Genomic DNA, 26,844 nt, shown 5'->3' on the forward strand with positions numbered 1-26,844 from the left:
TCTTTGGTTTATTTCACTGGCTTTTAGATTCTACCAAGAGGAACAATCATAAGGAGCATGAGGCAAAAATACTTTAAGGTAATGATAAAACTAATATTTTGAAGACCACTTAGATATACATCAAGACAAACTTTTAGCTATCTAGATGTTAAATATTGCCAGCCTTTTAATAAATCCCTATGGGACACCACTGGAAAATTAGGAACTAAATAATCATCAGTTTTCTGGAAAACAGAGCAAGAGGAGACAATGTCTCTTGCAGATGTAGAAATGAACAAAGATGACACACATGACAGAGGCATGCTGTAGCAAGAGAATCAGCCATCACTAGTTGCATTAGGCAGAGATTCACAGGCAGGCAAAGGCGTGGGGAAACTTTAAGGGTTAAAAAGAAAGTGACACCCAAGTTAAGCTCTGATTGGGTTACAGGCACAGGAGGCTGGAGGAGTGAGAACTAGAAACAAGAAGAACATTTAGGGGATACAGCAGTCCCTGATCATTCTGGGGCAATGACCTTTGTGGGCTGACTCTTACAGCCTGTGGTTTGGCTTTCAGCATTGTTTGCTTTAGAAATTGTGGGAAAGAGCTCTGTTGTCACCTATGGTCTTAGCCATTGTCCATTTGTGTACTAGTCTCTCAAAAACAATTGAAAATTATATGTTAAAATACTGAATTGTTTTTAGTATAACTGGAGAGACAAATTCTTCCTTCAGCTTCTTGATCCTTACCTTGCCTCTTGTGATTCTTTTCCATACATCCTGTGATGTCTGTAATCGTAAGGGATGTGAAAGAAGATGTGGGAGTGACCAATCATGTGACAAATTATAAAACTGCATTACATACAAAAAACAAATATTAGCTTGAACTTCAGAAGTGAGATCAAGTTCTGAATTCTACGGTAAGAGAACACTGTCAGAGTTACAGTTAAAATAAACTAAAGTTAAAATAAAATAAAATAAAGCAGCCCTTGACTTCCCTCCTGCCACCTTGAGACAAGTGAAATATAAAAATAACACAAGTGTTCTGGTACTAATAGACACCATTGTAAGTTTGGAGTGACAAATTGGTATGTGGCAGAAATTCAGAAAAAAATGAACCAACATAATTGAGGACAGCATGATAGGTACTGTGAATGGGATGTGGTAGAGGAATATATATTGTCTGTCTGTCTGTCTGTCTATCTGCATGTATGTATGTATGTATGTATGTATACACACATATAACTTTTGGAGGACTATTTTAAATTAGTTTCTGAAGGCAAAAGAGGAATCACAACCTCTGACAGTGGGTGATTTTTTTCTGGGTGTAGAGAGCTAGAGGGTAGGGAAACTGTGGTACCCTTTTAAGCGTATTAACTTCACAGCTTAGTGCTGCTGAAGTACAAGTCCCAGTTCTCTCACTAAAGGACATGGAGGGACTCAATCTCTGGGACCCTAAAGCTCCTCTATATATAATGAAAATAATTAAACCAGTTGTTTTGAGTATAAATCTAATTAATATTTTCAAAAGTTCACTTATAAATGCTTAATAGATGTATTTGCTGATACAGTAAAACTAAAGAAAACACTAGTATATCAATCTCTCTCTGAATAGCCCCTTAACATCACCTTTAAGCCAAGTCAACAGGATTGATGATTTGTGAAATGTCTTATGATCTAAGTGGTAAATGAAGGAAAATTCATTCAGCAAAAGAAAAATAGACATGGATGAGACAAAGAGATTAGGCAATACATTAGCATGCTACTTTTTTCAAAAGACAAACTGAAACATCAGTATTGTCATGAAATATATGGCTATAATCATAAAAGAAAGCAAACCTTGTCATCTCAAGTAAATTCATCATCATTAGCAAGAATTAGTTAAATACTAAAGTATAAGGAATTCCAGATAACATTGCTCTCCTTTTCTGTTGCTGCATTTGTACCTAATTCATTATTCACTTTTAGCCATCATTAATAGTGCTGACATTTGCATCCAAAATTGACTTGCTTACTATTAGTACTTAATCATTAAAACACTAATACTGTGAGACTTTTGATTATATGACCATTAGTGTGTTGCCAAGACTGTGTTCATGACTTTACTGTCGAGAACAAAATTTTCATCACTGAAGACTGTTCATTGTAGATCAAGTTTACAGTGGAGTCTTAAGCACTTGATTTGACATCTTACTTCTCTTTGGAAAAGGTGACATAAATCACATATCCTTTCCTGACAACTCTTCAATTTTTAAGTTATGCAACCACGCTTATATTGGATATAAGCATATCTTTTCCCTTCAGACATTGTCAAGCATCTGAGCAATAGAACCCAGTGTGTAAAACTTGGGATGTTATAACTAAGAAAACCAAAGACTTAAAACATTTTTTTGGGACAGGGTCTTGCTATGCCTTGAACTTACTATGTAATCTTAGCTGGCCTCCAACTATGACTCTCCTGAGTGGTGGGATTACAGACATGTGCCACCATAGCAAGCTAACAAAATGTCTTTTACATGAAAGACCATTGGAAGAATCTATTGGAAGAGAAAATGGTGCTTTTAACTAATAATAAATGCAAATTAAATGCTGTATCTTCCAGCCAGAATAATTACATATGTCATGCAAATAGGTCTTGTTAACTAAGATCTTGTTAAATCAATATTTATCATTCTTGGGCATAGGCCCAAGCCACAGACCTTTTAAATCTTGCTTTACTTCTGGTATCTGGGGCAGAAAGCAGTAGAGCAGGCTTTGTGATTAGGAACTCATCCTGACCCTCTTCTACATGGGGCTTTTCTTGACTTCCGAGCTTCGTAGTAGGTCTGCTTATGGGAAATGGAATATTCTTCCTTCAGGCCACACATCATAAAATGTCTGTGTGTTTTGAAGGCAGCCAAAAGAAGTTCTGAGGGGCAAAAGTATAAGGGATGTTGAAGGACACTGAATATGAGAAGAGTTTAGAGCCTGGAGGCACAGTGTACAGGAATAGCACTAGTGTAGCAAGCAGGACAGAACTACCAAAGAGATAGAGATAGAGAGAAATGAGGAGAAAGGAGACAGATGATCTGAGTCAATATGAGGATAATCACTTGGTGAGAGCCAATTCTAGCTTCCTAGAATTGGTGCTTCCTCAAGTGGACTCCAGAAAATTTTCTGTCTTTACAGATAAAAATGAACCAAGAAAGAGGTTTCAGCACAGCAGTTGCATTGGTTGACAGTATATTGATTAGTGGTGGGTCCCTTATAACATGAGCTGGAAGAACTGAAATAGAAAGGAAAGGCTTTCACGGAGATAACTGATTATCTTTATGGAGTTGGAGAGTATGCAAAAGCCTCTTACATTGGGTCTGAAAGGCCAAAGTGACTTTAGTGTGGTGCTCCCCTCAGCTAAAAAATTTAGTGACCGTGTGTGTGTGTGTGTGTGTGTGTGTGGGTGGGTGTGTGTATCTGAGTATAATATTTGAAATCTTTTTCAAAGGTCAAAAGACCTGTATTAAATTCAAGTTCAGCCATTAACCAGAAGCAAATTAACTTAGTCATGATTTCATTTGTAAAATAAAAGCAATCGCTGCCTTACAAAGATTTTATTATTAAAATAATCTAAGGCAGTGCTTTACATTTTGCTTTCTTTTATTAAAACCTATAGAAATACAGTTTACATTAGAATCTAGTATGCACATGTATGTTGTATGCAAGTGAACATATGTCCTATCCAAATATACCTTTCATATGACAATAGCCATCTTACAATTTGAGAAGGACTCTGAGGGCTTTCTATTCTGTTATCCTACAGTCTTCTAGTTTTAAAATCTTCTTGGGGTCTGGCAAAGTAGCTCAGTGGTAGAACCTGTTCTGAGCATGCATGAGGCTTTGGTTTCCATTGCTCTAATCCCCCAAACATAAAAATTAAAAATTCCAACTGTAGTCCACTGTTGCCTTTACAATATAGTAATGGGATGAAGCTTACAATTTGGAAAATACAACTCTAAATTTCCTTGCTTAACAAACATTAAATTATCTCTTTCCTTTTTTGTCTTCTTTCAAGTCTTTTTGTGTCTTGTTCCATTGCCTTCTGATCTCCATGATTTTTTAAATGAAAGTTCATGATTTAATACACAGTTGTTCTTTCATGTGTGATATGTTATTTTCTTATGCAAATTCCCAGTAAAGTATTTATGGTATGCCTCTCTGGGTAAAGAAAATAGATCTGAGTTTATGTATCAGGGAAGATAGAGCAGAAGTGAAAGCCCTAAAACTTAACTTTACAATTCTGATCAGGACCTGTCCATTCATCAGTTGTTTATGTCCATGGTGGACTTGAAGTAGAGATCAAGCAGTGAAAGACAGGATTGTACTGGAACATTTCCGAAGCCACTGAGAACAGGGAACATATTAGAATTCAGAGCCTTTCAGAGTAAAAAGGTTTTAATGAATACCCTGAGCATTTACCTACACTGCAGGAGAGCCCTAATCTAGAAGAACCAAAACTAAATAGCCCAGCCCTAACAAAGCTAAGCAAATTTTCAATGTCTCACAAAAGTTAACATTTTTTATAGAAAGATAACTTTAATCCAGAGGTTTTTATAATTGTGTCTAGCATAAAATTAAGTTAATAGCGATATAAAAGAACACAAGTGTGAACAATTAAGGGATAAACTAATAAGTAAAAGCACAGAAATAAACATTTACATTTAGTCTTTCCTTTGATTATGAAGAAATAATGGCTGAAAATAATCAAATTTTATGAAAATTGTAAGACACAGATCTAAGAAGTTCAGAGAACACAAAGAAAAGAAAAGATGAGAAAGCCAGGAAAAGCACGTCATAATAAAATTGGTGAGAAGACACAGGATAAAGAAAATATCTTAAAAGGAGGAAAATACATAGTATATGCATAAAAACAAAAAAAAAAGGAATTCCTGTAATCAGGCATGATGGGTCATACCTGCAACTCAAGCTACTCAAGAGAAGAAGATTGGAGGATGACAGCTCAAATGCAGCTTAGATAAAAAGGTTGTGAGATGCCACCTCATTTCAAGAAACCTGTCAGGGGAGCATGAAGTTGTATTTTAGCTATGCCAGAGGCATAGGTAGGAGGATTATGGTCCAAGATCAGCCAATACAAAAAATAAGATCCTATCTAAAGAATAGCCTAAAGCAAAACGGATCAGAGGTCTGGCTCAAGTGGTAGAGCATCCACACAACAAATAAACCCCAAGTACTGACAAAACAAAAAAAGAGTTACCATAGACTTGTTATTAAAATCCAGGCAAAGCAGAAGACAATATAATGGCATTTAAGTACTGCACATTTGTCAATCTAGAATTTATATTGAGAAAACATAGCCTTCAAACATAACAACAAAGTAATAAACTCTTCTAACAAAAAGACCTGACTGAATAATACCAGCAATAACAAATGATAGCAGAGTTGAGTACCATGACATGCTTCAGTAATCCTAGCTACTTGAAGGTAGAACTAGTAAGATTGTGGTCTGAGGCCAGCCCAGGCAAAAAAAGCTAGCAAGACACATATTTAAAAAAAAAACAAAAAACAAAAACAGGTTTGTAGTGAGCCATATCTGTTATCACATCTTTTTGGAAGGCAGAGGTGGGAAGACTGTACTCCAATGCTAGCCCCAGCAAAAGCATGAGACACTATATGAAAAATAACTAAAGCAAAAAAAGGTTGGGGGATAGCTCAGGTGAGGAATATGTGGCACTCCATTTAAAATAGTATAAAACAGAAAAATCTGCAAGTGGAACTGTGGCTCAAGTGTTAGAATGCTAGCCTTGAGCAAAAGAAGCTCAAAGACAGTGCCTAGGCCCTGAGTTCAAGCCCCAGGACTGGCCAAAATAAAATAAAATAGTACAAAAAAGAAAACAAAGAAAACAAATATAAGAAACTAAAAATAAATGGCATAAATGACAAAATAAAAGGCTGAAACCCAGCCATACAGAATATAAATGACAAACTACTGCTGTAGGCCATATCAAGCTCATTATAAGTTTTATTGACTCACAACCACATCTTCATTTATGTATTGCCCTTTGTACTACAATAGCATACTTGACCATACAAATAGACCCTGAGCCCTAAGTGTTATACTCTGTGGCTATTTATTTAAAAAAATACTGTTGAATTGTGTTCTAAACACTCTACTTAAAAGGCAGAGATAATTGGATAGGGGAGGGAAGCTTATGAACGTCCAATAATTTACCAATTATAGGAAAACCAGTTGAAATATAAAGACTCAAATAAGGTTAGATGATGTTTTCTTTAAAATGATGGAAACAGATGTATCATGAAAACACTAACTAATGTAGATTTCAGGAAAAACTGATCAAGAGGATTTATACTTGTATATATGTCAATAGGTTGGGAAAACTTGCAAGGACTAAATATATCTAATAACAACTGTTAAAATACATGAACCCTAAACTGACACATAGATGACATTCCTCTCTTACTATCTGACTGAAAAAAAAGAAGAATCTGAAGAATTAATCAGAAATATGAACTATAATTGGACTGCCAAAAAGCAGATACCAGAACAGGATTCAACATAAAAATGATTTTGTGTGAAGGGAGGAGGAGACAGTAGATGGTTCAAACCACTATAACAGACTGAGATAAAAAGCCAAGAATGGGTAGACTAACAAAGCTCAGGCAGACAAGTGGGGAGTTTTCATGATTTCTGGAAGAGCCTGGCATCTCTTAAGGAAAGCAGAGTACAGGAGCATGGTACAGGCACAGTGAATCAGAGGGATGGTAACTCGGACTGTCCATCCATTATGCTCCCTGCAATAGGAGATTTCAGTGTTCTATTTTTGAGACCACAGCAACCCACTGCGTATCATACAGATTGACTTTAGGGAGAAGCACTTCCATGACTCCTCTGGGTCTCATTCCCTAAGGAAAATCTTAAAAGGCAGTTTTATGGAATGAACCTTATTGCTGCAACAGGGACCCAATCTTGATCACCATTATCCATTCTCAATTTCCTTTGCCTTCATCTATCACCTAGGTTGACTTTAGTGGCTTTCCTTGCTCTGTCGTGTGATAGCAATTATAGGGCTGTGTAGTTGCAGCAGGAGAAAGGAATGAGTACAAGAAGCAAGTAAGGGTTTTACTTAGTCCCTTCTGCAGTTCCACTTATTCTGCTCTCAGGATCCATTGCTTCCCTTTTCCACAACTGTGAAGTCTCTTCTTAGCTGTGGCACTCCAAAGCAGCCTTTGTGGATAACAAATATACTTAATGAAAACTTCTTTAAATTCACAATTGAATCAAGCATTTAAATGTAAACCAAGGATATACAGCTAGAATTGTTTCAATGGGAAAGACGGTTATAAATTATAGAATTGCTACTAAATTTAATTTGATAGACAAGATAGCAAGAAAATAATCACCATGTCTCAGCATTAGAAATATTTATTTCATTTCCTATAGATGCAGAGAACTACCCAGAGGTTTGAATTTGCATCGGCAACTTCAAAACCCTAAAATGAAAAGATAAATAAGAATGGCAACCAGGTGCCAGTGGCTCATGCCTGTAATCCTAGCTACTCAGGAGGCTGAGATCTGATAAAAAGTGATATAAAGAGAAGTCAAATGGTTATACGAAAGCTAGGAAAAAATGTATGGAAGGGATAACACCTAGGGACAACACTAATACATATGCCATCAGTTTGATTGCAAAAGCTACATCCAGTGGTGGTGCTGGGATTAAACTGTATGATTGGCATTAGGCCCAGATGTTCTATGAATCATTCATCTGAATGTTGTGGAAATATATTAGAGGTAAACATGAAAGAAACACCATAATTAACCAGATACCCATTTTGAAAACATAACTTATATGTGACAATGACTTGATCTACTTTGAGAGATATAATTATGGAATTGTAAAAGTGAGATTTAAGAGAAGATTCTTTGAATTCAGTTAATGAAAACAGAATTGTAGTGAAAATGCAGTGAACTAATATTATCATTTACTTTGTAATAGATACATCAGACTCCCTATTTTTGAAAATGTATGATTCCTATATGCTATATCTATATTTAATCTGATAATTTGGGTAAGACATATTAAATCTTACATTTCCAGAAAATCTTTGTACAAAACTCAGTTATTACCATAAAAGTAGTTATGAAATAGGATGTAATCCAATGAGGCCAAAAAGAACACACTGGGCTCCTGGGATATAAAAGCTGGATTGCTGCAGACATGGACAGACATGCATAGAGCAGATATGTAATTTGTGAGTACTCTGAAAAGATGGCCTGAATTACTTGGAACTCATCAGTACTGATGAGGCACTAACTGCATTCAGGTGCACTTCAATCAGAGCTAGATTATACCATTAAAATTAATGAGGCACAAGAAGGCTTTAATGAATAAAAGAGGGTTGATATTAAAATCTTTTATACATTTTATTCATTTGGCAACAATTTGGTTATCAATGCAATCATATGACTCTTGGTAGACAGGTAAGAAGTTTGAGTAATTTAAGAGTGTATTTAAGCAACACATTATATTCAACACAGTCTCTGGCACATGTTTTCAATGTTCACATTAGAAGCCTATTGGGTTAACTTAATTAAAGCAGAGATCAATATGTTTGTCTTTTGCCAACATGTTAAAAAAAACAAGAAACTAAACAAGCATTCTCTCTCCAATTCAATTTTCTCATTATACTGTTGAAATGCTGGTGTTGTTTTCTCGCTAAGCTGCCAGCACTTTGCTAGGTCAACAAGAGCCTTTTTTTTTTCATCTTTTGTAGGAATATACTTAGCACAACTGGGAGCTAAGTGTCCAACCACCTCTCAGAGGTCCAGCAATACATGGACTAGGGAGGGAAAGAAAATGTTTGCCATTGATCAGCATGCCTGGCATATAATGAAATGAGGTAGTAGACAATGACTATAGGTAACAGCCACAACCATACTGGTGAACTCAAGAAAGGGATTAGACTATTTCAACTCTAAATTCAGTTTTGCAAGTTTGGTTTTCATCAAGTACAAATAAATATTACTGTTCATAGGTGTATTTATAACCAACCTATGGAGTTCATGATTACAATAACTTAATAAACAGTGTAGTTAGTATTAAATTGTTTCACAATAGTACTTCCTAAATTTATAGTGCTAGTGGATAACAAACAGAAATTATACATGGATTAAAATTTGATTCATAAACTTAATCATAGCTTCTTAAATAGCAAATAAAAATCTTAAAAATGAGATTCATGAGAATTAAGATGACAAACTACTTGAAAAGGTTAACTATTAGGTTTTTAACTTTAAAAATGGTAAAATATACATAACACAAAAATGATCACTTTAACCATTTTGCATGTACATTTCGGTAGTCCTAAGCACATCTACATTCATAATAATCACCACCATCCTAAACAAAGATGGGGATGGATAATTTTGAAATACATTGCTACGATATTATAAAACAGAAAGAAATCTCAGCGAGAACTGTTGGTCAATAGGGGATTGGGGAGTGGGAAAAGAGAAACAGACTGTCTAGGGGATATTGGAGAGAGTTGGGCTAACAAGGAGAGTGAAAGGGATGAATCTAATTGAAGTAGATTTCATGAAAATAGAACAGTGAAACCTGTTGAACTGTGTGGAAGGCAAAGAACAGAGAGTAATAGAGGGAAATATATTGTTGTGTGGAAATGTCACTAAGATATGCTAGTAAAACATCTCAAATGCCTATTATTTTAAAAAGTAGCAACATATGTTGTAGATTTCAATAGTGTGACTTTGGACCTGGCCTTTGGTTTGCGCTCCTTCTTTGAATCACACTGTTTCGAGATGTGAAGCAACACTTGCTCAATAAGCTAATGTTCCCATTTGACATCTTTCTGGTGACCTCCACACTGAGCTGCCCTGAGCACACTTGGGCACAATTTCCTATCTGCCTTCGCTCTTTGATTCTTCGAGGAATGGATAGCATTCTGTCTGCTTCACTAGATGACAGATTTCTCATGGATGTGAACTGCCTTTAGTTCTTCACATAGCTACCATCATGCTCTCATGTCTTCAAGAATAAATACAAATATGACTTTGTGTATTGTCCTGATCCACAAATATTCCTTAAAGCTACTTGTGGGGACTCCTTTTCTCATGATTGTTTATTTCTTGTGCCACATATTTTTGGGGGGTGTGGTAGTTACTTTCCCCTACTACATGTCCTCTTCAACCTTTCATCCTAAATAATAAATTATTATTATTTCCCACAGATTCATAGGTAAGTTCTTATTGTAGTTAGTAAATCAGTAATAAATAGTTTGGCTACTTTATGTCCACTTTGATCATTTATGGAAGTACCTGTGTAAACTCTTTGCTCTTTGTGTGTGTCATGTGGAGGGGGGGATAATGAGTGTGTGTTAGGCTCCTTTACAAAGCACGGTAGTTTGTTGTTGGGAGGATGGTTTCCTGGGCACATCTTTTCTTACTGACTCCATCATCTTTACCTAATCCCTTTCTCCAATTGTCTGCAACACATTGTTCTGTGAAGTTTTTGCCCCAAGATCTCCTAAGGAGAATGAATGTATTTGTGATCTACACACCACTACTGCTATTTCTTCCTTGGTTGTTATGCAACATTCATGACCTTACTAGTGGGTTGTAAGTCTGTATGTCTACTCTCACAGGCTGTTAGCTGCTTAAAGGCAAGGACTTTGTTATTTTTACATATTTAGTAGCAAACATGCATTGGAAAGTGTAGTTCTCAGAAGGGCTTTTTCCTTCACCTATTCTATTTTATAGAATTCCAGTTATAACTCCAGGACCTCCCATGGTTCCCTGTGAATGGTTAGTCATTTAATGACCTTTGTCAGGTATCATTTTCTTAGACATGGGAAGGAGGAAGTACTCATTTCAAAGAATGCAAGAAAACTTGCAAATCTTTCTTACTTATAATTTAGGTGTAAGTACTCATTTGAACCACTTGATACCCCAACTTCTAAAAATCATGATTAGAAACTTGAATTTAAGAGATGCACCAGAAGAGAGTGAGATGAGAGTTACAAGGCTTTATCAATTTGGTGGCTTATTCTTTATAACATGTAAACAAAGAGTACAATAAAGACTCAAACCTTTTGAGGGGAGAACACAACTTTGCTATTTCTGTTCCTTATTGCTTAGCAACTTCAAACAACTTCCATCAATGAGTTTCTCCTGTTATGGCACTTCAGATACCATTTTCTTTCACTTCTGATACCAAGCAGTAATGTTTGTAACTTTTTGCTACAGAAAAATCTACCAATGCAAATGAAGGTAAGGGCCATATGATGATATCAAGCAGAGAATTAGATACTCTTTCCCATATATAACATTCTCTAAGTTTATTTTAGAGGCTCCACTGTAAGATCTAAAAAACAATTCATAACTCATTATGTAAACTTTAAGTGGTAAAATCCAAATACCTCAACTTGATAAAATCTGGTTCTTGCTTTCCTTTCTAGATACACTGCTGTCCATTCCAAACTACTTATAATTACCTGCCTTGGAAATGATCACTGCAGCGTAAGACTTAGGCAGAAGGAGAGCCCGCCTAGGTTAGGCCATGGACATTCCTCACAATACTGCACCTAAGGACTTGTCCCCCAGAGAGGGTCTAGGCAGGAACAGGATTTAAAAGTCCAATAGCAGCAGATCTAGTTCCCCATAGCCTAAGTACACTCTGATCAAGACTCCATTACACTGAGTATAATTATCAAACATTATGTGTGTGTGTGTGTGTGTGTGTGTGTGTGTGTAAAATCAGCCACTTAAGGGATGAAAAATAAAGAATAACAGGAAATCTAATCTAGAAGAGCAGAATTCCACCACTGAATCAGTGTTAACAAATGTTTCCCTTCGAATCCTTCAGCCTGAATGCAACAATTGACCTAAGATGAATACTGGAAAGCAGGAACATGTAGTGTGGGCAGGGCAGATGAACGGAGAGATGAGCTGTGGGGAAAAGTCAAGGTACACATGTGAAAATGGAATCATATGTGAAGAACTGAAGGCAGTTCACACCCCGTGGATGGGGTGAGGACATGAGAGAGAATGGTGGAAGGAGTTACCCTCCTAAGATATGACTTGTTGAATTAGAGAAAAGAAAAGGATCCTAGAATTAAAAAGAAAAAAGACTTCCACAATCAATAAGAAATAGGGAAATCATATAGTTAATTTATTAAAGAAGAAAAAAGAAAATATGAATTATTTCAGAACCTAAATATATTCAACCTCCCTCATAATAAATGAATTAAAACTTCAAACATGAGTATAGGGGGGTGCCAGGGATCAAATCCAGGAACTTGTACGTGCTGGGCAAGCTCCGTATCAGAGGTAGATCTCCAATCCTTAGTTTTCTGAGACAAAGTTTCTTTAAGTAGCCCAGGATGATCAGAAACTTCCTAAGTTGCCTTGGCTGGCCTCGAATTCATGATCATTCTATCTCCACATGCTGAATGCTGCAATTCTAGTCACACTACAAAGTCAAGCTTAAAAATGACCATACTGCTGGGCACTGGTGGCTCATACCTATAGCCCTAGCTAAGATAGGAGGACCACAGTTCAAAACCAGCCAGGACAGGAAAGGCTGTGAGACTTCAACAAGCTATTCATAAAAAGACAAAAGTGGTACTGTGGCCCAAGCGGTAGAGTTAGCACTAGCCTAGAGGAAAAGAAACTCAGGAACACTGCCCAGGCTCTGATTTTAAGTTCCAGGACTGGTGTGTGTGTGTGTGTGTGTCTGTGTGTGTGTGTGTGTGTGTGTGTGTGTGTGTGTGTGTGTGTGTGTGTGTGTGTGTGTGTGTGTGTGTGTGTGTGTGTGTGTGTGTGTGTGTGTGAAGTTCCAGGACTGGAGTTAGCACTAGCCTAGAGGAAAAGAAACTCAGGAACACTGCCCAGGCTCTGATTTTAAATTCCAGGACTGGTGTGTGTGTGTGTGTGTGTGTGTGTGTGTGTGTGTATGTGTGTGTGTGTGTATGTGTGTGTGTGTGTGTGTGTGTGTGTGTGTGTGAAGTTCCAGGACTGGTGTGTGTGTGTGTGTGTGTGTGTGTGTGTGTCTGTGACTGTGTTTCTGTCTGTGTCTGTGTCTGTGTGCATGCATGTGTGCATGTGTGTACATGCACACACTAGAAAATATACTTTAAAAATTTATTGTTATTATACAAAGGGGTTACAGTTACATAAGTCAGGAGGAGTACCTTTCTATTTTTTTAGCTCTTCCCTTGTATTTTTATTAAAAGGGAAAACATCATGAATTAACCCAACTGCTTACTTGAATTACAAAAGTAACATGATTCAATATGAAAATAAGAAACTGTCTACAAACATGACAGAAATAAATTGTAACATACAGGCATCATACAGAACAACAAACTTTGATGCAAAACAAAAATATTTAATCCCTTTAAAATCCACTTTTATTTTAAAATTATGTTGATGAAAAAGATCCTCAAGTCAGAATTAACACCTCAATTAGTCAAGCTTCAGGAAGCTATATTATAACTACTGAATACACAGAGACATCTTTTCACAGTCATCACCCCCTCCTGTCTCTGTTCAGAACTGTACACTCACTCCACTCTGTACCATTCCACCATGTCTTCAGATCAGGAAAACTGAATGTGTTGAGTTCCAGAGATCTGTTGATAGGATGCTGTGCAAACCATGACATTCTGTTGCTGACTATCTGCAGTTAGTAAGAGCTGGTAACTGGTTAGTAAATGCCTCTTCCTCTGTGAGCTCCTCAGTCCATCTGTGGCTATGACTGCTCCACCAACGCCCTTCTCTCCTTTCATAGCCTCCCTGAATTTCTGAAGGTACAATTTCCAAGGCTCCACATAACTGGCGAAGGCTACAGTGGATATGGCAAAGAGAATATCCTCCCTGCTGATTGTCTTCTGCGTCTCTTGGCCTCTTTCACTTGCTACAAATGTTATAAAGCTGATGAACTTGCTTACACATTCTTGAACACATTCTTTGGCATCTTTTGCAATCTTTCCTGTTTGACGTATGACATTTTTCATTATCCTAGCCACATTTGCAATGGAAAGACAGATATCTTGTTCTCTGAATCTTTTTAAAAAAAAATATATATATATATATATAGTAAAGATACTGTACAGAGGGGTTACAGTTACATGAGCAAGGTAATGAGTCCATTTCCTATGGAGCATTGTTATACCCTCCTTTAGTTTTCCCCTACCATCCCTTTCCTCCCCAACTCCTCCCTCCCCTCTCCCACCGCACCCCCAAAGTGGTAAAATTCATTTTCAACATAGTGTCTTGTAGAACTCATTGTTACAATGGGTCATCCTGTATCCTTATTTCAGCATTTTGTTATTTCCCTTCCCCTCCACAAATTAGAAAATGTATATACAAGATGCAGGACACTGGAATCAAATATAGTAACAGCAGGAGTTGTACCATGGGGGAAGAACATACAAAGAAACAAAAAAATCACATAGTACATCATAAGTGCATTAAAAAGAACAGCAACAAAGATAAAACCTCTTGTGTCTCTATCTTGGGATTCATTTTGCTTAGCATTGGGTTATATGGTCATATATAGCTTTTGAAACTTTCTTTTGAACCATTCATATCTTCATGATCATGCGTACTGTCCTCAGTATCATCATGAGACTGAATAACTTGACTTCCTCTGATATAGTCAGCAGAAATCCCATGTTGAGAAACATCTGTTGATGAACCGTTGCTATCCGTGAAATACTGTCAGAACAGTGTTGTCAGTGGCACTTAAGAATGCCTCTCTAAAAAGATGGGTCAACCTCCAATGCAACTGTCGTTGGTTCCTGTCTCCAACTGGCTGTTTGGTTGGACAGAGCGTACATTTCTTTTTTGATAACATCACCCCTTCTGAACATATCTTTAGATACGTTCTGGGAATTTATATATTATAAATACATTCTTACATAGGCAAAATGACATAAGTAAATTTGTCATTGCAGATTTGTCTGTAAATAATTGGTAACAACCCAAATATGTACATGTTTCTGCTCCATATTCTCTCTTCTTCTCTTGTGTCTCCTATTGCAGGTATACTAGGCCTTTGGCATGATCTTTAAACTTCTGCAGCTTTTTCAGTATATTTTTTTCAGTTCTTCATACAGGATAATTTTTCTCAAACTTTCTTCATATTCACTGATTCTTTTTTTTCATTTTATTAAGCATATACAGTAAATTCTTTTTTTCAAGTACCACATTTAAAATTTAGAGCTCATTCTTTCTTGCATTTTCTAACTTTATATTAAAAGTTCTCATTTTTTCCTCCATTTTAAGCATTTTTGAATACTTTAAGTTATATTACTCATTACTTCCTTGAGCATAGTTTTAATAGATTCTGTGTGTGTATGTGTGTGCGTGTGTATGCACATGTGTGTGAGTGTGCTGGGGCTTGAACTCAGCTTGGGTCCTATCTCTGAACTTATTCACTCAAGGCTGGCATACTACTACCTGAGCCACACCTCCACTTCCAACTTTTTGCTGGTTAATTGGAAATAAGAATCTCAAGGACTTTCCTTTCCTTCCTAGGCCAGTTTTGAACTGCAATCCTCAGATCTCCACTCCTGAGTAGCTAGTGTTACAAAATAGATTCTTTAGTCTTTGTCAGGTAATTCCCCCTACAAGTCATCTTAGCGCTATCATCTGTTATTATTTTCTGAAAATGTTTTATATTTTCCTTGCATATTAAGGCAGCTGGGTGTTTATCCTGGACATTGTGGGTGTGTATTTTGTGTTGAATTCTGCGTATTCCTCTAGAAAAAATAAGTAAATGCAGGTAATTCACTTGCTTAGCTTTGTGCTAAATAAAGGCTTTGAGCTTGTTGTTTTTTTTTTTTAATTCCAGTCTTAGTTCTTTGCCTTACGCCTCTGAATATTTCCTGTGTATGTGCACTTCTGGCCCTGCCTGAGGCCTGAATGACATTCATACACAAAAGGATAGGATTTCTCTTTGTGGATCTCTTTCCTCAACATAACCTTCTCTCCAAGTATGGCTGCTGGATTCTTATTTTTCTAGTTTCCCTGACTGGAAAGATTATGTGTGTATGTGTAGGGGATAGGACTTTTAATTCCAATTTCAGCTATTTACCCCTTATGACTGTGGCCTACTATCAGGCCAACAACCAGACATGCTTAAGGTTAGTCGCAAATTACTTGTTTCTACAAATTCTGACTTCCCTCCACAACTGGCTATCTTTATTTATTTTTCTGAATCTGCAGGCAGTTGCTTTTTATATTCTGTCTAGAACTTTTACTGTCATTACAAAGATGATTGTAGAAAGTTTACATCATCTAAACATTTTATTTCTTTGAAACATAATCATGTATTGCCCATGCAAAAGCCTATAGTGACATAATTAAAAATATCTGGCAATGGTGAGATTTTCTGTAATACATGAGCATGTGTTTTGTAATTACTTCAAATGCTTTCTATCCTTTTTGGTGTACATAGTATGCTTTATTTATTTAAAATGGAATCATAACCCTTCATAATCAGTCCTTTGGATTTTCACTTAACATTTGCCTCATTTATATTTTGTTATGAAAATAACACATAGTATTTCAATATTTAAACGGAAAATTAATAAAAAAAAAGACAGTCTCTTGAACTGTAAAGGTACAGCATCTCTTTCACTGGCAAGGATAGGTTATTAAAGTATATTTGAAAATGAGTTCAAGTGGACAAGCAACTCCTGCAGCATTTCAAAGTTTTATAACATAAAATCTTTGGAATGATGGCCCTATTTCTGATGAGCTGAATGAACCTGGATAAATTCCTCAGCTCCCTGAGCTTGTTTCTGCATTTTAAATTAAGAGCATACTACCATCTACCTCATAATATCCTATGAACTAATCAGGGAACTAATGTAAAGCACTAAACATAGCATCAGGGACCCACAAAATATTTAATAATAGTAGCCTTTCTCCCGAATCCAGAGGGATTCATCTTATGACCGACTTACTCATCTGCCCATCTTTATTTGGTGTACCTCCACTAAAACAAATTGAAGTGTTCCCACAATCTAAAATTCTGCAAATAATAAAAGGACAAGTTTTGCTTGAATGCGCCCTCTAGTGGCATATGTGGTGTTCAAGCACAGAGGAACCCATAAACCCCACACTAAGTTGAAATGTTGGTGCTTAGAACTTAAACCCACTGAATGAGATCATTACTGTATGAGAAGCATTCTCACATTACTTTGAAGAAGCTTATTGTTTTCAAAATCTGCATTACTGTTTCCGTCTTTAAATTTTTCTAGGATATTTGTGACATTCGCCATACTAAATCACAACATTTGATGGCACTGACTAATCTTTCTTATAAAAGAAAATCGGATACTTTCTAGTTTGCTATAAGTAAACCCAGAGTATTCTCCCTTAGCTAAAACCACACTATGGCACTAAGCAAAGACTCTGTACCAGGCAATTATGATACAATAAGTAACTTATTTCTCAATTCATTATGTAATTACAAATTTGAAAAGAGCTATCAGGAAGAATAAACTTCTGTAAGTGTACATCAGGCGATTGGTCAACTATGAGAGGAAGAAAATTTGAGAGTTTTCATGAGAATAAAATAATAGTAGCCTTAAAAAGTCAATTAAAAGAGAGTAGCACATAGAAAGGTCCTGAGGCTAGCAAAGTTCAGGTGGTAGAAATCAAAAGGTCTTTAAAAAGAGAGGGAACTTGTGCAGATGAGACTAGTAAAGTAGGCAGGGACTTAAAACCAAGCTAGAGAATTTGAGATCATGCCAAGAACAATGACAAACAATGGAAGAGTTTAAAGATGGATGGCAACAATCTGATTTGGCACTCTAATTTACATTTTCAAATGTTCAGTTGGAAGAGAAATTTAGGTAAGAAAAGAACATCTGCCCAGATTTCAGTTCCGTGGAAGCTTAAGATAATGGCAGGAGAGATTTTAAAAGAAAGAAGAGGGAGCATGGTGAGGAGAAAGGAGAGACACTGATGGCTCATGCCTGTAATACTAGATACTCAGAAGGCTGAGATGGGGAAGATTCAGCTTGAAGCCAACTAAGGGAAGAATAGTCTGAGAGACTCTATCTCCAATTTACTAGCAAAAATTCTGGAGGTGTGGCTCAAGTGGTAGAGTGTCAATCCATAGAGGGAGAAACCCAAGCAAGAGGCCTTGTTTAAAGCCCTGATACCAGATTTAAAAAAAAAAAAAGCAACAAATTATGTACAAGCACGATATTGGGGAACTAGGAGCTATCACAGTGTGCCATTTTCTTACTAGTCAGTTATGGTATTGGGAAAGAACAATGGAGAGCTGAGGAGTAGGGATTTCCTTTAAAAATGTTCATTTTAGCCACAAGGTGAAACTTTGTTTTGGGCAGTACTTAAGTTTGAACACACTTAAGCCACGCCCAGCCTCCCCCCTCTCATTTTTGCTTCAGTTTTTGGACCAGGTGTTACATGTTTGCCTGGAACAGTGATCCTCCTACACACAGGCTGGGACTACACATCTGGTTGGTTGAAATGGGGACTTGATAACCTTTTGCCCAGGCCAGCCTCAAGGAGTAGCTGGTGGGAGCTTCAAAAAGGGGAAAACGGGGCGCGACAGAGTGGACAAAGAGTTGGGGCCTTCAGATAAGGCCATCTGGCCATGTGGATCTAACAGCTGGGATTGCAAGCCTGGTGGTAGTATTTCAAATGAATGGTCAACCAGACGAGGCACTTTTACCACATACACCAGACTGAGGCCCCAGAGACCCCCAGATTGTCATCAGTGGTCCATCCCCGCTGCCCTGTTCCCTGGCCTCTGCTCGGAGCGTCCTAAACACCCGCACGCAGCTCATTTCACTCGACTTGGTTAATCCAGCCTTCTCAGAACCCACTTCTAGGCCGTCTCCTACCAACCCTCCCAGCTGCCTCTGCCTCCAAGCGGCAAAACCACAGACGGAGCTCCTATCCATCCTTGACTCCACGGCTTCAAGTACGGGGTGACTCCACAAACGCGTGAAATCCAACCCTAGTCCACCAACCCCTAGGGAAACCCAAAGCCGACGGGTGGCGCCTACGCGGCGCCCGCCTGGGGCGGGGCCGCCGGAAGTGACGTATCGCAGGGACGACGTGCTTCCGGTCTCACGGCCAGCCCGCCTCCCTCCGAAGGGAGGGCTGGGCTGCTCTGCTCCGTCGACTCGGCTGCTCTGGAGGATTCGCGCGCGGTAAGGGAGGTCGTCTACCGGGGCCCTCGGCACCCTCGATGGGTGGGTTTCCTAGAGCTGGCGGAGACGGCCGCAGCCTGCCGGGTCGGCCGCCGGGCGGGCGGGCTTCCGCTCGGCAGCCTGGGCGCCCACTTCCCCTCGGGGCGGGCAGGCTTGTCAGCCCCGGACCGCGGCGAGAGCTGCCGGGACGGAGCGTCGCCGGCCGGGCCGCCTGGAAAAGACCGAACACTGCGGGTAATGATGCCCTCGTTCTCTGCGGAGGTAGCGTGGAAGTAACCGCAAACACTGTTAAAGGAGGGCCTCGGCGGCCCTCCTGTAAACCGCGTGGACGTGCGCGCTGTGCACGCCACGGCTGGCTGTGAACATGACGGTACGCCCTCTTGCCGTCCGTTGTGATCTCAAGCGTTCTCTTGTGCTTTGAAACATAATTAAAAGGAAGCAGTTGCAAATCGGTTAAAACCAGCTGGCTGCAAACAGCAGCCACCTTCGCTATTAGTAAGACAGCATCACCTGCCTGCTGACAACTTTTATATACCAGTTTACTGAAAAGTCTGCCAGGAAGACTTATAAAGATGAACTTCAGGTCACAAGAGTGGAGAACCCCTCCCACCCCGCACCCCCTGGGTCATGTGGATGTATGGTCGTGTGTGTGTGTATGTGTACAGAATCATTAATTTGGGTGGACAGCCCTGGTAGTGGACAAGATATACTGATTGTCAGTTCACGTATCAGTTGATTTTAAGGGGTCTCAGAGGATAAGATCTCTGTACAGTTTTCTAGGTCGTTATGTTAAAATGGCAGGATGATTGGGAGAAAATAGCCTTGGGACTTTGAGGTAGGAAAATAAACAGCTTGGAAGACTGGATTTGAGGTGGGAAACAACTCCATTCACTGCATTGCTGTGTACTTTGTGACTTTGGAAATAACTCGATTTCTTAGCAAATTAACAATTTTAAGAAAGTATACATTCTCCCAATAACCCTCACCTTCACTAGCATTGCAACTTGTCTGGCAAATGCAAGATTTATGTTAGAGACATATCTATGTAGTATATCATAGAATTAAATATATATGTAAATGTCTGAATGAAATCAAATGTGTTTTAATAAATACAAGTTGGGTTTTTTGTTTTGTTTTTTTGTCGGTCATGGGCCTGAACTCTGGGACTGGGCACTGTCCCTCAGCTCTTCAGTTCAAGGCTAGCACGCTACCTCTTGAGCCACAGCACCACTTCTGGCTTTTTCTGCTTATGTGGTGCTGAGGAATCGAACCCCAGGCCTCATACATGCAAGACAAGCACTTTACCACTGAGCCACCTTCCCAGCCCCATAAATTTTTAAAAAAAGTTTAACATGGGCATATTTGATAACTAATACACCCAGTTGTTTTTTCATTGATAACCACCCCTGTTATCTTAAAGATTGTTGAGGAACCTCAGATGACATCATGACCAGGTGGGCAAGAGTTAGTACCACCCATAATAAGAGGCCCTTGTCTGCAACATCATGGGAAGACATGAAGAAGGGATCCTTGCAAGGAAGGAGCCAAAACCTTCCAAAACATCAACAACTTGAAGCCAGTAGACTGTCCCTTAAAAATGATACACACCAGGCCAAGCATAAAAAGAACAAAAAGAAAAAGGAGTATTTAAATGAAGATGTGAATGGATTCATGGAATACCTAAGACAGAATTCCCAGATGGTTCACAGTGGAGAGATAATAGCAACAGACAGCCAGGATGTAAGAGAAGAAATTGCAATTGCTTTAAAGAAAGACAATCGGCGTGAAGGAAGACGATTAAAAAGACAAGCAGCAAAGAAAAATGCAATGGTAAGTCATTGCTTCTACCTTGTTATTTATATAGTAAGATGGATTTTCATCCATTTACACATAAACACACATGCATATTTTAGTAGATGCTATCCTAGATTAATAAAACATCTTTAAAAGGGTTTGTACTTTTTTAGCACACATATATTTGATGTACTTTAGTTATCTTAACAGTACAGAGAAGATAGTATTGTTCCTATATTACAGAAAGGAAACACTAAAGTGCAGAAATGTTCAGTAACTTAGTGAAAGCCACTTGGTTGGTAACAGAGGTAAAATTTAAACTCAGTCTGTCTGACTTCAAAACCTGGAACTTGCTTGACATATTGGTACTTTGTACATGTCTGTATCCAAGCTATATTGGAGGCCGAAATCTAGGAGAGGTGAAGTCCAAGGCTTATCTGACAGAAAAGGTGTTATTCATGTGCAGTGCTTGTCTAGCAAGTACAAGGCCTCAAGTTCAAATTTCATTCTGCTAAAAAACTGCAGAAAAACATTTTACAAACTGCTAAGTATTATGTATGACTATATTGTTCAGTAGGGGAACAACAAAATGATGAGACATAGGACAAAAGGGGAGCCAATGCAACAGGAATACTCAGAAGACAATATGTTAGAAATAATCTGTACAACCGTGGGGAGGGTTGGGAGGAAAAATGGGAGAAAAATGAGGGAAGGGGTAACAAGTTTGACAAGAAATGTACTCATTACTTATGTAACTGTAACCCCTCTGTACATCTTTTGACAATAAAATTAAAACAAAAAATTTGTTTGCATAAATTAATATCACAAAGGGGCTTTATTGTGATATTTACAATATGTATAAAAAGTACTTTGAAGAAATTCACTCCATCTTATTACTCTTAACCACTCTACTGTCCTTTTTAACAGGTTTTGGTGGGTTTCATTGTGCTATTTTCATATATAAATAAAATGTACTTATATTCACAACATATCCACCTCATTTCCCCCTCCTCCTACCCTCTAGTCATTGTTCAAGTTTATATTAGAGCAAAATAATTCCTTTAAGTATTAGTTATTTCTTTAACATGTGTTGAGCATATATTCTAAAATAAAACCTCTTACTCAGTGTTGCTATGCATTAAGAGTACAAAAACAAAAAGGATATGCTTTTTTTGTTTTGAAATGTATCTTGTGATTTGAATCAGTTTAAATTAAAACATTTGTTCCAAATTCATTGAATTAAATGAATTTTATAGATGCAGATATTTTTAATTTAATAATTCTAAGCTATGTTCTATCCTCTACAGAAAGCTTTTTTCTGGTGTTGTATGTCCTTATTAATAAGATAAATAATCCATAGCCACTCAATTCATTTAAACAGTCGCCTCTACAAAGCCATGTATGACATTGTTTCTGAGATAAATGGATTTACAGGTTGGAAATTTTAAAAGCACTGATAAAAATGTTTAGAAATGTGTAAAGCATGTTTTTCCACATATTTCTACATACATTTCTTTTTACAAAGAACTTTAAAGTGAAAGTTTTATTAAAGGTACTATTAATAACAAGAACTGGTAACATCACTGTATAGTTTTCAATGTGTAAACTCACATTTTATTTTCTCAGGTGTGCTTCCATTGTAGAAAACCTGGCCATGGAGTTGCAGATTGCCCCGCTGCCCTTGAAAATCAAGATATGGGTACTGGAATATGTTATCGGTGTGGGTCCACAGAACATGAAATAACCAAGTGCAGAGCTAAAGTAGACCCGGCTCTGGGTATGTTCTCTTTGTTTCTTGTTTGGTTGGTGGGGAAAATGACACATAACCAACTGGACATTTTTTCTTTTTATAAGCATGCCAGTAAGATTCTGAAATTATATAAGGTTAAGTTTCAAATTAGGAAAAATACATGTATTCTATTTAGTGTATTTAAACATAGTATGAATTATATAACTTGTCATATTCATAAGGCACTGTTGATTTTTACAGGTGAGTTTCCATTTGCAAAATGTTTTGTTTGTGGGGAGATGGGCCACCTGTCCAGATCATGTCCTGATAATCCCAAAGGAGTCTATGCTGATGGTAAGTACTGTAATGCGACTTGGTATATTAATAAATTGGAACAAAACTAAGATGCATATTCCAAACTACTTGCTTCAGCATCATTTGTGAGTGTAAGGTATACATTTCTACATTTAAATGTAACAGAAGCAGAAGGATTATATCTCAAACTAATACAAGATTTAAAAGGTATTTAGTTGTAGGACTTTAGTTTGTGGGATTTGACCATTATTAAGCTTGTGTTTCATTATCTATAAACTGGAGATGCAAAAACAAATAGGATGCCTATTTATTTTCAAATTTTTATCTTAGCATTGTGAGTTCCATATAGTAGATAGGTTTTCCCTTTTTGAGAGGTACATGGAATGATGCTACATGTAATAATAGTATTTAGTATTTAATGAACCATGGTATTTACCTATTAGAAGGGTTAAACTATATTATTCCAGTGTCTAGTCTATTTTCCTATGGCATGGAAGACAATAAAGAGCCCTTAGGCTTAGAAATTTTCTAATGAGCCAAAATGATACTGCATGATTAAAGTATATTAAAAAATGAAATAGGCAAGAGGTGTGAGAATTCAGCCAGATTTGTATCTGTAGGGTCATTTTTTTGACAGAGTCACTTAGCATTATAAGCATGATTATGACAATATCTGACCATTACATAATTGTGTTTGACCATTAGATGAAAGACTTGTAATAGGAACTATGTGTGTTATTCAAAATCCTGGAACATTGCTTAAAGCAGAAACATGGTTATTTTCATTAGATTTACAGCACCCTAATGCTAATATGAAAGGTTCTGAAGCAAAAATTACTTTAACTCCTTTTATAATGCTCACTTCCATTTGACATTTATAATATAACGGTGGTAGTTCCTAACTTTTTTTGGGGGGGGGAGGCGTAGATAGGTAGTCATTGACTATCTTAGAGTCTGATGAAATTTTTAGCCAACTTCAAAAACATTCATCTGAGCCAAATACTAAGATTACACTTGTAATCCTAAGCTACTTGGAAGGCTGAGAATTAAGGCCAGCCTAAGCAGAAAAGTTCTCAACAGGCACATCTGTGTTATCCTAAGCTCTGTGTGAGGCTGAAATTTAGGGGGTTGAGGTTTTAGGCCTGACCCAGCCAAAAAGTCTGAAAGATTCTACCTCCATGCTTCCTTCAAAGTATATGGAGTCATCTACCAGTGACTATCACTAATCCTTGCCTGCAATAGGCAGATCATAGCTGAAGTATGTGTCTGAGTGGGGAAACTATCGCATAAAACAGGGCTGGGGGCAAGGTTCACATGGTAAGCATCAGGCTAATAATCAGAAAGGTCTGAGTAAATACTAGTTACCACAAAAACAAAACAAACAAAAAGCACCTGCACTCAGATTTTGTTTGCAAGGTAAGGGTACCCTTATCTGGTCAAACATGGTTAAAATTCAAATGACTGTTTCATAGCTTTTGGATATGTACATCTCTCATTTTCACTTGTCCCCTAAGGGCCAGGTACAAAGAACTGTGGCTTGGTAACATTAGCACTTAGTGATTGAACACATGCCTCCTACTATATCTCTTTTCCACTTCTCCCCTAAAGACTAGGTATCAGAAGCAGTGGATTGGAAAAGAGCACTTAGTGAAATGAGAGAAACAAAGAATGAATTAAGAGGAATAGTGGCACATACCTCTAACCCAGCACTGGGGAGGCTGAGGCAGGCCAGCTTGCCAGCATGGGTTACATAGTGAGACTGACTCAAAAAAGGGAAATAGTGACACCTACCTACCCACTTAGCTTCCTGTCTTCAGCCACCTTTACAGCTTCAGGGATGTAAGGATCAAGTGAGATACAAAAGTGCTTTGAGATACTACAAGCCCTGTCTGTGTAAGTGTAAGGTCCAGTTCAATGACTTTGTTCTTTTACTAGGTGGTGGCTGCAAACTCTGTGGCTCTGTGGAACATTTTAAGAAAGATTGCCCTGAGGGTCAGAATCCAGGTGAGTCTATAGCCCTCAATCTAGAAAGGATAAGGGAGGTATTCCTCTGTATTTTTGTTGCATTTTATTAATAAGTCAGAGACACTGTTTATTAAAGATAACTGTTTTCCTCCCCTGCCAATGTCTTAATTACTTTTGTGTCAGCAGTAGACATAGAACTGAGTAATTGAGCATTAGCTATAATTTTCAGGAAGAAGTATGTGTAAACATACATATACATATACATATATATATATATACACACACACATATTTACATATATATGATCAGTAAACCATAGATGTCTTGTTTTATACTGCATCTTCTAAGCTTTTAAAATTTACTAATGAATTTATATTAGAACATAATTCTGTAAGTAATTATTTACAGAAAAAAATTGATGTACCAAGAGAAAAATCAAAATATGAACTTTCCACGTTTGGAGGATTGGGTTTCCTCATATATGCCTTGCTTTGTGTGTGCTTAAATAATTCAAAGTTAATTGTAAAAACTGCCATAATTATTAAAAATGTGTTATCAACACAGCATCTGGCTAGTTAGTTTCTTCTTAGTAAAATACAAGCCTGTTTATCAAAAACCTCATATTTGAAACAGCAAATTTATTTCCTTTTGAGAAAAGGAAAGATGATTATTTCATTAGTTCTCCTGATGATAATCACGCATTAAAGGAAGCAGGACAGCGGACAGCAAGGTGGTCCTGTCGTACTTCTTAGGGAAATGTATGCTTCTTTTACTTCAGCAGTCTGCCTGTTCTTATTTCCTATCCCTAACATTTAAATTTTAAAACGAAGAGTTCTTATTTATAATCTTGTCTAGAAGATAGTCTCTGCCACCCTGTAGGCAGTAAGATTGAAATGATGAAGTGGGATTTGAATTCTCCCTCCTGGGAGGATTGCCACTTCCCAAATAACAAGACTGACAAGCAGATGTTGTATAATTTCACAGGTGGAATCTTGTGCATTTAAAACTGATGTTTCATAAGTCTTGATGTTTACAGACTTTCAGAATTCATTGGCTCTGTAATGATGAACTCTGGGAAAGAATGAAAGAGCTTTCTCATCAGTTTGTGCATTGCAAAGTAGTTGCTGCATTTCCCTAATTGGGAGGAGAAATTGCCTGTGGTACTCTAAAATCAAGGGTTATAATCAATTACAGAATTGCTCACTTTCCTTTAGTGATGGAGTTTTTCCTCCTTGTGATTATTCATGTCAAAACTAGTTCCTTTGCTAAAGCAATACTGATCTAAGGACCATGCATTTGATTACTGTTTTGTCTTATTTCCTAACTTTCCTATTCCCTACAGATCGAATGGTCACAGTTGGTCGCTGGGCAAAGGGGATGAGTGCAGACTATGAAGAAATTTTGGATATGCCTAAACCACAGAAACCTAAAACAAAAATACCAAAGGTCGTTAATTTTTAATAAAGATTGATACTATTGTTAATTGCCACCTCATTGTTACTTTCCAAACTGGACCTGCTTTACAGCTCCCTTAAAAACAAGTTTGTATTGTAGATATCAGAGTTCATCAAGGAGTACTTCTATACTGTTTAGAAAAAAAAAAACAAATATCTGAAGAAATGTATAAATGATGACATTGTATTCTCTAAAAGTTTTTATTCTTTGTTTTTTGGAGACAAGAGTCTCACAAAGGTAGTCCAGGTTGGCCTGGAATTGGGCTGCCTCAGCCTCCCAAGTGCTGAGATGTGTCACAATGCCCAACAAAAAGCATACTTTATGGAACAGAACTTAGGCATAGCTAAGTCAGTATCTGCCTGATTGTAATCATCATAT

General features: G+C 37.6%; 1 protein-coding gene and 1 pseudogene across 2 annotated transcripts; one reads left to right on the forward strand and one right to left on the reverse strand.

Moving 5' to 3' along the window:
• Positions 1-13,607: 13,607 nt before the first annotated feature.
• LOC138807218 (nuclear transcription factor Y subunit beta pseudogene) lies at positions 13,608-18,956 on the reverse strand (annotated as a pseudogene).
• Positions 18,957-19,119: 163 nt separating this feature from the next.
• On the forward strand, positions 19,120-26,494 carry LOC138807214 (zinc finger CCHC domain-containing protein 9). Of its 2 annotated transcripts, none has more exons than XM_069992808.1 (6): positions 19,120-19,208; positions 20,629-21,038; positions 22,629-22,779; positions 22,993-23,085; positions 24,982-25,050; positions 26,354-26,494. In XM_069992808.1, exons 2-6 carry the CDS (start codon positions 20,655-20,657, stop codon positions 26,470-26,472), a joined length of 816 nt encoding a protein of 271 aa, XP_069848909.1. In that variant the 5' UTR covers positions 19,120-19,208; positions 20,629-20,654; the 3' UTR covers positions 26,473-26,494. The 2 variants fall into 2 exon arrangements, with proteins under 2 accessions (XP_069848909.1, XP_069848910.1); XM_069992809.1 differs by lacking the exon at positions 19,120-19,208 and adding an exon at positions 19,341-19,442.
• Positions 26,495-26,844: the final 350 nt, after the last annotated feature.

This window comes from Dipodomys merriami, unplaced genomic scaffold (assembly GCF_024711535.1).
Source record: "Dipodomys merriami isolate MVZ:Mamm:240054 unplaced genomic scaffold, mDipMer1.0.p SCAF_416, whole genome shotgun sequence".
Lineage (NCBI taxonomy): Eukaryota > Metazoa > Chordata > Mammalia > Rodentia > Heteromyidae > Dipodomys > Dipodomys merriami.